We start from the raw sequence: 11427 nt of genomic DNA on the forward strand, positions 1-11427 counted from the left end.
CATCCTCAGGTCTTAGTTTAAAAAAAAAAAAAAAAAAAAAAAAGACTGTAGATTCAGAGATTAAAAAAAAAAAAAAAAAAGATGAAGCACTACTCAATGACCTCCTTTACAATTTCAGACCTCCATTACTGGAGAGGCTGTCATATTACCTTCCCTTTTTTTCTCTAATGGTATCTCCACCTACAGCAGGTCAGCAAAGTGGACACAGGTGTCTGCAAGAGGAAGAAAAGACAAAGCTCCTGTCCTTCCCCTCCATGACCACAGAGATCTCAGCAAAATCTGAGAACTGCCTTGCCAGAGCAGCAACAGGGTAAGATACACTCTTATTTGCATAGCAGCATTTGACTTAAATTGATTAATGTATTAGAAAGAAAATTAAGAATAGTTTCAGTAATTTAAAGATCTTGATCCTTAACAGAGATAAATTTAACTTCTGAAGCTAATAATGTTCAGTAATCATGCAAGTATATTGATGTTCTGTTTTGAGAAGCTATCATTAACTTTTAGTAAATGCAATCATTCAAGAATAAGATAATTAAGAGCAAAAATAATAAGAGTCACACATAAATGCAATAGAAAACTGAAAAACAACAAAAACGGCACACTAGAAAGCAGAACTTCATAACGCAGCCTAAGGCTCATCATTAATCAAAGTAAGAGAACAAGCTTCTTTATCACTTACATGCCTTTACAGTCTAGAGTTATCTTCCAAATACTGAGTATTCAATAAAGAGTCAGCTTTAAATTGAGAGGAAAGCCAAGGTTGACTAGATTTTTTAAAGTCTCACATGGGAATATAATATTAAAATTAAAAAAAAAAAGATAGCATGGCATTATTCGCTTAATCATATAGGCCAATTTTATTAGACTTTTGTTGAAGTGTCTCACCCTCCAACAGAAACAATAGTGCCATGGTTTGATCTTTTTTCATTTTATTAGCACAGAATCATGTAGAATGAAGACAGAGAGGAACACATACTCTGAACATGGAAAACTCACTACAAAAATGGGAATGACTTGTTACTTCCTGTGATATTGCCTATTCTCCTCTCACCTTGCGTACCTGAACACTGTTGTAGAGCTTGCAAGCCACAAAAACCCAATCTTACAAGCCCACAGCACATCCTTAAAAAAACAACCCTGCAGTTCCATTACCAGAAAGGGGCTAAGCCTAGGTTCAGAATGACAACTGCCAACAGAGACCAGAACTAAAGCATTTGAATTCCCAAGTCTCCTACTGACTTGAGTAACTTTTGGAGCAGATCCTTTATGTATAGAGTATCATACAACAGCTTTAAATCAAAGGAAAAACATTTACATAGTATGTGCATACACCCTAATGTAAATGCATGAATGTTAATTTTTACATAGTTCAATAAAAATCAATTCTATAAGCACATAAGCAATCTTGTGGTTATGTCTGACCACATAAATACATCAGTCACAGAGATCGTTTACGGTTACAGACCTTCTGGTAGAAACCTTTATAGTGGCACTTGGATAGTCAATTGGTCCAGTGGCTTCGGAACACCTATACACACATAGGGATAGGCAAAGAGTGGCAAGATCTTTATGGGCCAATAGCTGAGCTTACTGCATAACAAGGCTGATGTACAATATGACATCTGCAGCAATATTACCAATAAATTAGATGAAAACTATTCAGATACACTTCCCATAATATGACGGCCAGCATTCACAAAATCAGAATACACGCAATTCTATTCAGATTGCATGGCAACAAACAAGAAGCTGTTTGCCACAATACAGAATCAACACGCTTCAAATGTCCATTATTATTATTAGGTTGTGGCACTCCAATATTTAATTACTATTCAAGGATAACACCTTCAGATAGTTTCCTAAAAATTGTCTTGATTACCAGTCAGAGGGTAAGGAGAGATCTACCGTCACAAGCCAGTAATATGATCGTTTCTTCATTTGGAAATGGCTGAAACTGGTTGCTATATTCCAACAGATGGCAGACATCTCAGTTTAGTTAGCCATGCAATTGTTTTGTGAATAGGATTAATCACACAGATTTATGACATCCATGTTTTAGCAAAAAAGAGCAGGTAGTTTATTCCTGGTTTTTAACACTTCCCTTCCATCAAAGCGGGCGTAACAAGAAGTGTTGTCTGAAAGCAAAGTATCATGATCTCTCAAAACAAAACTCCAGCTCAGTTCTCCAAGCAAACATCGAGTCACTAGAACAGAGCTCTACCTTGTGTCCACTTCACAAGTACAGAATTCACAAGGATACTCTGAGCAAACTGGGGAAAGCAAGAACTTCATGGAATGATTTGTGAGACCAGCCTCACAAAACAGAAAGCGTGACTTTCACGAGCTTAAGTATTAACACCACCAATGTTTTGCATGATAAGAGGTTAAACTTAAGCAAAACTGGACATTCTACAGAATAATTTAAAAAAAACGTTGAGCAAGTGACTGTTCGATGTTTCACATTAAACTCAACTCTCTCATTTTTAAGTTTTGACCGGGCAATCAGTCATAGACAGACTGTTAAAACAGGACTCCAAACTGAAATACCACTGCGCTTGCAATAAAGGTGGTTTCAAACTGACATTTCTAACTCCACTGGCCTCAAAGTATTTTTACAGTAGTTTCAGTTGTCGGACATGAGTTACAAGCTGCTGTGCCACAGTTAGCGCCGCTCTTCTCCTGTGAAACATACTTCAGGCTTTCAGACTACTCTTCTCTTGTTCCACAAATCTTTGGACTGAAGAGCTGACAAGTCTATCCAATGTCTTTAGTTTCCCTCTAGACTGCATTCCTAGGTGTGCCATTGTGAGTCACTGCTTTCATATTCGAGGTGCTTGCTTGATGGTTGCAGATTCTGTGGGAGGCAACACCTACTTCAAAGACCTCATGAATGGCTTTGCGGAAGCAATGGAAATTGTAGTCTATCAGACCTGTCAAGGAGAGGCGGGGAGAGGAAAAACTGTGCTCAGCTTGCCACATGTAGTCAGACCTTCAAAATCAGTATGTTTCATTCAATACACAGCTATTTTGTTACTTGATTCAGTATGAATGTGGATTCAGAAAATTTAACAGTTAAGTTTTTACTCTAGTGCCAATATTTGTTTAGACTGTTTTTAGAAAGCAAGTACTCATTTGGAACACAAGGTGTATAATTCATAATTAAAAAGCAGATAACATTCGACATTATCTTGCACTCTGATGGTGTCATCGATGCATATCCTAACTGTGGTAAAACTTCTGAGATCATGTAAAACTGGAGTCAGTACTAGGTTAAAAGTTAAAGAGTTCCACTAGAGGATCTTAGAGGTCTTTTCCAACTTCAATGATTCTAAGTACAGTACAGTTATTAAAACATATCTGGTTTTCTTCTTTTGAACAGTCTGTAAACGCTAAGGTAAACACCATCACTATCTAAGTCAAGTACTTAGAAATTAGGGTTTATTCTTTCATTTCTACCCCATAATATATGCAAGACCACTCATACCAATTGTCTGCTACAGGTCCAAGCAACTGTATAGCTGGTTAAACTTGCAACACATTAAACCCTTTGCTCTAAGTTCCTACCACTGTACTAGCCTGCCACTGCTGATTTCTTCAGTCCTATGTTAAAAAGGTTGCAGTAGCGCAACACAAGAAATAGAGAATATGGCTATCACAACACAGCAGCCTGTCAAGCAGAACAAATAAGCATTACTCCATTCAAATGACTGCACTATAGCAGATGGTAATGACACAGGCCTCATTAGCTACACGAGTCATTTCAACAGGGGGACAGCATTCAAGCAATGATTCACAAGAATAAAAATAAGATCATTTTAGCTCTATGAAGGGAGAAAATTACCCCCAGATGAAATTAAATAAATTTAATTTTACAAAATTAAGGTGACTTGTAAGGCAATATTAATATTTTATAGTTGATAAAAATCGTTAGACAAAAGCCATTCAAACAGGGAAGGCTCTTACCTTTGCGCTCAAAACTTTCTTCTCTAAGAATGCAAACTAATGCCAAAAACTTTGTTACTTCCTTTAAGTACAAGACCGTTGTGTTATTGAGCTTGATAATTGCCATTGACTCCTTATCATAAGCACTTCCAGTACCATCTTCTTTTAACCTAAGAAAGAATGAGTTAACCCAAGGCATAAATAAGTAACTTCATGACAAATGACAATGACAAATAACTGTGACACGGGGGACGCGTTTTGGTGTTAAGCTAAAACTGCATGGAGTTTTAAGGACTGGGACAAACTATTAGTGTTATTTCTGTTACTGTAGTAGCAGTAGCAGTATTGTAGAGCTACTTCTGCAAAAAGACAAGAGGTTATACAGCCCTGGGGCTGACCCATCAAGAGACAGACCATTAAACACTGCAGTATTCGTTGGCAGTACTGTATTTTTCAGGTTACAATCACACCTTTAATTAATTTACCACACCTCTAGGGCCACTTCAAAAAATGTGTTTCGAACTAAAATTCTGCCACAAACCGGGAGAAGCAAGTGCTATATGCATCCCTCAAAAGCCAAGATGAAGAACCGGAGCCAAATTGAAAGTTGGCAAAAGCTACTCCGTTGAGATAGCAAGAAGGCTGATAGCAACGTGACTTGCAAGTCACACTTAGGAGCTGTTGTATGCTATCAACCCCAGTTGTTGCAGGTACTAACATATCTGCGTACTACCATCCTGTGCCAAACAAGACAGCAGTATTCATATTTTACATTGAACCCTTGCCTTTTCAAAATGTCAAATGGCTTTTTACAGACGTGAGTGGAGGAAGAAAAATGATTACAAATAATTGATCCAGCTGCCAAATCATCTGTTACGTTATTCTAGTCACTTACAGAACCAATATGCTCTATAGAACAACTAATAGCATCTTGCAGGATGATGAAGCCAATACCATTTGCATAGTTTGCAACCTATTCTACAACTTTTAAGGATTTTTTTTTCTTAAGAGTATTCATCACTTACCCATATATACAGGAAACATCTATCACTACATCAATCATGTCACAGCACAACTCATATGACTGCATGTCCACAGGGGAACTGTCTGTTGCGATGTAGATTTTGCTGACTACATCGAAGAGAAAAGCTTTTTCAATGCCTGAATTCTTCAGAAAGAGAAAGAATTTGGATGAGTTTTTAAAATAACTGCATTTTTTAAAATCTCAAGTAGAATTCATACACTTTCACATTCTTAATAGCAGGAAATGTTTTAAACAACCAGTTTAGAGGCTTAGAACAGAATCAAGATCTAGAGCATACAGTTTATAAATATAATACCCTTGTTGCTATAGTACCTATCAATATCACCTTCTAGCTGACAAAATGTAAAGCTTGGGACTTGGTTAGAATTACTTTTAGTTTATTATGTACTATATTGTAATTAAAAATATATTTTACTCTGCTACCAGAATCTAAATTCAGCATTATAGTTTCTGTTCTATTAACACCAGAAGAGCTGCATATTCACCTGATAAACCAGGTTCAGAGATGAGTTACTTCATAGCAACAAAGCGTGTCAGCACGCTGTTGTAGTATCTTGGCAGTTCAGTGACTGTGTGATGCAGCTGCCATGTAGATTGACATGCAGAGCCAATAAAGCCAGCTTCTAAACTTTTGACTCCACAAAGAATATCTTCTTATGGCAGTTATGATAAAGGAAGAGCACGCAGCCAATTGTACCATCCCACATGTAACTTTAAGCACTTTAGCAAAGTTCATGTGCTCCTAAGTTCAGAAGCGTTCTGCTGTTAAGCGAGTTAACCACATATACACCACGGATTTCTGGCAGAGCTTAAGTTCTATTTACGCACCAGGAGCATTCATTATTGCTTTATCCTAGCCTGTGTGAGTATCAAGCCAGCATGCTGAAAGGATCTAACCTATCCTTTTAGCATCAGGGCCACGCTGTACCCTCATGGCACTTAGCAGCATGAACATGCCTATTATCTGCTGAGCCAGGTTATTACAGTCCTCTGCCAACGGGAAGCAAGCTTCAAACAGTAGCATGGGGTGATGCATCTGACCCACGCAGCTCCTCTCAATCCCAACTGTAATTTTCCATGTTGTCCACACGCCTACAACAGTCTCAGACATAACTCAGATGAAAGACAGGCTACTTCAGCCTTGTCCCTAGGTTGGTATTTCATTTGATTTAAAGTACATAGCACAAAATTCTATGTCACAAATTCTGTAAAAAACACAAACTTTAAAATAAGGACAAAGGTTTTGCAGGCCACATGAAATTGACAGTTTGGTTTCAGGTGAAGTTCATATGAAAAAAAACGTCTTGGCACCACAGCTACGTTACACTACTAAGCACCTTGACAGACTAATTAGTGTATCATGCTGGCAGAAGCCTTCCTTATCAGCAGTTACAACAAGCCAAACTACACTTCGCTAGTATTTTGAGAAACCTGGATGAAGCACAGACCAGGACAGTTTAGCTCTGGTACAGAACTTCTAATGCAGACAATTAGGATGAGTACAATGCTGAAAGCCACCCAAACCTCCCAAGGCCAGCGTCCCTTAGCAGAAGGACTTGCTTCATTGTTCCACATAATTCAATTACAATTCTGTTGAATTAACACTTACTGATATAAAGATATTTAGTAGATTTTCCAGTGTTGGCAGTTGCGGAATGAGCTTCTGAACCACTTTACTGAAGGCTTCAAATATTGAATGGTCATAGATACTGGTCAAATAAAAGCTGAGGTGAGGGGGGAAGAGAAAAGGGAAAAAAAAAAAAAACAGATTCATGAGTCTATTAGAATCACAATTCAAATGTTAAAGCTTTATTTTCTAACATTCAAGCCTGGTAATTAAACTGGGATGCTTTATCACAGATATCTTTGGCTGCTCCATCAAGAACATCATTTCTGAGACTGGAGTAAACACGATATAAGCTTCCACAGGAGATGTGAGAACAGAGCAAAAAAATAAAATGAATTTGCTGTCACAACACACTGAGCCTACAAGAATACTTAATGCAAAGGAGTTAAATGTCTAACTAGGTTTCATCAAGTCCTGCTCCTGACCTTCCACTTTGTCACACTGACACTGAGAGACTGGCCATAATTAAAGGCCCCATAAGAAATAAAATAGTAAAAACAGGAAAAGAAAAAAAAAAAAAAAAGATAGTTTGTTTTAAAGGTTTCAGTAAAAGATTCCTTAAAAAGCAGGTCAAATATCAAGAAAGAGACCAAGCTTTTAAACCAGTCATACTGAAAAGCCAGTGGTAGACAGTATTAGAACACAGCTTCTTCTGTCCTCCCTCCCCTGCCTCTCCAGGCCACTTGTACAGATTTGGCCTGTTACACTGAATGAAAGCTATGCAAGAGGATCTTGAATTATCAGCAAGCTTATTCATAAGCCTGTTGATTGGAAACTGATACGCTAGCCTGCCTTATTTTAGTCAGGTAGCTAGCTGAGATTTGGCCAAAAATTCAACAGTTTATTTTATAACTTTAAGAAATTAACAAGACCTTGCTCCAATCCACTATGACATCTAAAACCCCATAGTCTGTAGGCATTATCAGCAACAGCCAAATCACATATGCCAATATTTTGTAACTCACCTAAGGTGAAGTTTTTCAAGCCCAGCATCTGTAAGGTCATCGTTAGCCCTCTGATGAATATCCCGCTGAGTTTCTATTTTATGGTCATCCGATAAACCATCAACTTTATGAATAAAAACTTCAAAGTTCATTTCTGGGTTGACCTTGTAGGCTTTTGAAACTGTGATGTGAAGTCTTGTTAAAGCTTCCATATAGTCATCCTGTAAATAAGTTTTGGCAGCAATGAATGAAAAGCCTCTATCTTCAATAACTCCTTTCAGTACAAGAACTTCATTTCACTTCTGTGATGAAACAGAAGTTTGGGAGAAGAGAATACCTTGGAGATTCAGGAATCCAAGTGGCTTAGACTGTTTCATTAGCTATGCAAGGCGCAATTATACCAAACCAGCTTTCATAGCAAAAGGCAGCTTAAACTTCAACTCCAGCAAAATGCAGCAGTAACGGTCCCAATAACCAGGTACTCTCCAACGGCACGATTCTTAAGTCCATTAGAAGCTAACAGATACCTAACAGTACCAGTACTTTGACACTGAGGTCAGAAGCACGCTGTTATTACATGAACTCCATAGTATTCAACAGCAGAGGAAGGGGATAATTGGATCATTCAGACCATTTAGCACATCAGATTCCCACAAGTGAAGTATTTCAGAGTACCTGCCCCCTTCCACCGTCTCCACAGGGGCTGCATGTTCCACATAATCAGTTCACAGAACTAAGAATCACACACCAGAAAGTGAGATGGCCAACACAGCCTTTCATACGTAAGAAAGGTTTCACAAAACCTTATTTAAAAATCCAAATTATTAGATTCCCAATTGTTCCTCTCACAAAGTAAAATACAAATCACTAAGAATTGTTAAGAAGTTACCTGAGCATCAATAACATATATTAGAGCACCTGTTCCTCTGAAGATCATCTCATAATCAAACGTTGGGTCAAAAAAGTCCATCTGTCCAGGAAAATCCCAGATTTGGAAATTCACAAACGAACTGTTGGAAATATCATCCTTATAGATCTTGTTGGTGCTTTCCAAGAACAGGGTCTCATTGGGAGACATTTTGTGAAACACCACCTGTTAAAAGAACACAAACAATAGCCTTGACTTGGCCTCAGTAGAAGAGACTGTTAAAAGTTCTGTGACTTGAATCTTACAAATAGGTTTATCCGCTCTGAAGAGTATGGCTTTTCCTACAGGGACTTTTCCCTTTTGGTGAAGAGACAGCCTGGTTCATCAGCTAAGCAAATAACCTACTGTTAGAGCCAAGCAACTCAATTCAGTTAAATATTTTTACAAGCTTAAATAATGATACTGCCTAAAGACACCAACCCAGTTGCTCTTTCTTCCTTGCAAGTCAAACACAGTATCTCAAAATGTTGCTGTATTAGCCATATTGCATCAGGTGTAAAGCCACCACATTATTAAGCAACCACAAGCTTTTAAGAACTGTTCTTTTCTAGCCCTAGAATTTCCTCTACAAAATGCCCAACACCAGCCTGAAAGCAGTTTATAGTGCAATAGAAACGAACCATTGCTACACTACAATGTAAGCTTACAGAAATACATCCCTGTTTTAGGGCCCTGAACTGCTGGGTAGTTCACCTGCTGTTAGCGACTGGTTTATCTTTGCTCACCTTCTCCCTTCAAGTACCCCAGAGGAATGTTGAAAACTATCAAAGTATCATGGTAGTTGGTAAACAGTTTAGCTGCCGTGCTGAAAGACACAGTTATTGCTAGTACTCACAAAGCTCCACTGGGATTTTAGCCCTTTCCTGAACAAACAGAAACATGTAAGCCCAGAGCAAAGCAGTCTGTAACAAAAGCTGTCAGCTTCAACAGCAAATGTTGTGCTACAGCAACTGGACTGCCTGTCACAAATGTTACTACAAACGGTAAGGTGGTTGAACTCTAGGACTGCTACATGAAATGTTTCTTTTATTCTTTTAAATGTTTCACACCGTTATAAAAGTCAACCATTAAGAAGAGTGAATGCAACACTCTCTGTCAAACTGAAAACAAACAGCTCCACACCCAGCACACCTAATGGTTGCACAGTGAGGTTGAAAGTAGTATGTCAGATTTTTAGAAATAAGGGGAAAGAAATTCACTTCCTCAAGGTTTGAGGAAGCTAGGGTCTGAGTGAGGTTTCATACAGCACGACACTGGTATGGAGAAGTGAGAGCAGTTCTAGGCAGGTAGTGGCCTTACTGCGAGGACTAGACATCCCTTGGGGTCTGAAGAACAGTTTTAAGGCATCCTGGAAATCAACACTCCTTTGGAACTCGGCATCCCTCACGCGGAGCAGGACACAATTAATGAATTACATTTAAAGCAGATGAGTCTCTGAGAAGCAATGTCATCATCCACTTTCCCAAAGCGGTGCATGGCTGACATAGCTGGTGCTCCCACCTTTGCTTAGAAGAAAAAGAAAGGCTGCATCTATGAAGTGACTTGCAAAGTCTTCAAATCTAGCCACAATTTGGGGTTACTGGATCCCTCCAGCTTTCAGGTTTCACAACTTCCAGCTGTGGATAACACTGAGATCTCCAGTAACAGCCTGTGGGGGCTGCCATTCCCATGCCCAGACTCAGAAGAAACCTTTCGGTGCCACCACGACATCTGCACGTACGCGGGGGGCAGCAGGCCTGGGTACTGACAGGTGACTGGAGAGCCTGGAGGGCAGTGACAGCCCCGTCTGTGTTTCAGAGCACAAAGTAAGTGTTTTCTAACAGCTCCAGAGCGATTTGTAAACCCTGCCTAAGGAAAGGAACGAGTCCCCAGCGAAGGCAGGAGTCCCAGGCTGCGGTTCAGGACCCAGTGGCGCAGCCCAGCCTGGGGATTACCACGCAGCCTGCGCAGCGCCGCTACCAGCAGCGGATCCGTTCCTCCTTGCGTGCAACATGCAAAAAAGGCTCCTCTGCAGAGAAGTTTTACAGAAAGCCCCGAAGGGGGCCACGTTCGCATTACAGGGAAACCGGAGAGCCCCCTGCTCCGGGCTGACAACCCCCGTGCCTCCCCCACAGCCCCTTCCCCGAACAGCCCCGGCAAACAAAACCCCGGAGCTGCAGAACACCCCGCGTTCTTTTAGCACCCACCACCGGCGGCTCCCAGCACCACTTCCTCCTCGCCCAGCACCTCGCCGCGGCCTGCAGCGGGGGGAGCGCAGCCTCTGCCCCTGCGGGAACCGGCGGCGGGGCCGGGGCCGCTCCCGCTGAGCACCGGCAGCGCCTCGGGAAGGCGACGGACCCGGGGCCGCCTGCCCTTTGGGGAGGGGTGGGCGACCACCGGGGGGCACGGCACACCCGGGGGGGTCCTGTCCACACCGGGACGGCCTCCCCCGGTTCTCCGCAGCCTGCCCTCACCGGCACCGACCCGGAGGAGCGGCGGGTACCCTGCGCTCACCTTCTGGATGGAGGACTTGCCGCTGCGCCGCAGCCCCATCAGCAGGATCCGAGGCTTGGAGTCCGCCCCGCCCGCCCCGCCGCCGGGCCCGCCCGCTCCTCCGCCGCCTCCGGGGCCTCCGGAGCCCGGGCCGCCGTCCAGCTCCGCCTCCTCCTCCTCCTCGCCGTAGCCGAAGTCTTTGGGGAAGGCGTCCGCCGCTCCGAAGCTGCCCCCGACCAGCGCCGGTTCCTCCGCCGCGCCCGCCGCGCCCCCGCCGCCGAACTGCAGCGCCATGGCCGCCCCCGCCCTGCGCCCCGCCGGGCCTCCGCCTGCCGCGCCAACCCAACGCCGCCCGGCCCCGCGCCCATTGGCTGAGCCGCCGGCTCCGCGCCGCCCATTGGCTGAGGGAAGCAGCAGCAAGGTAGGGTGGCTCCGGGCACAAGACCCGAGTCACCTGACGGCGCGG

The 11427-nt window shown here is 42.2% G+C and overlaps 1 protein-coding gene across 1 annotated transcript; it reads right to left on the reverse strand.

Moving 5' to 3' along the window:
• Nucleotides 1–613: 613 nt before the first annotated feature.
• RRAGC (Ras related GTP binding C) lies at nt 614–11255 on the reverse strand (the record flags this gene model as incomplete). Its single annotated transcript, XM_082777450.1, has 7 exons — nt 614–2933; nt 3967–4115; nt 4971–5113; nt 6600–6714; nt 7583–7782; nt 8451–8654; nt 10983–11255. The coding sequence occupies 7 exons, from the start codon at nt 11253–11255 to the stop codon at nt 2782–2784; spliced, it is 1236 nt and encodes a 411-aa protein (XP_082633576.1). The 3' UTR covers nt 614–2781.
• Between the last annotated feature and the right edge of the window lie 172 nt (nt 11256–11427).

Source organism: Aythya marila (assembly GCF_965140915.1).
Source record: "Aythya marila genome assembly, chromosome: 22".
NCBI lineage: Eukaryota > Metazoa > Chordata > Aves > Anseriformes > Anatidae > Aythya > Aythya marila.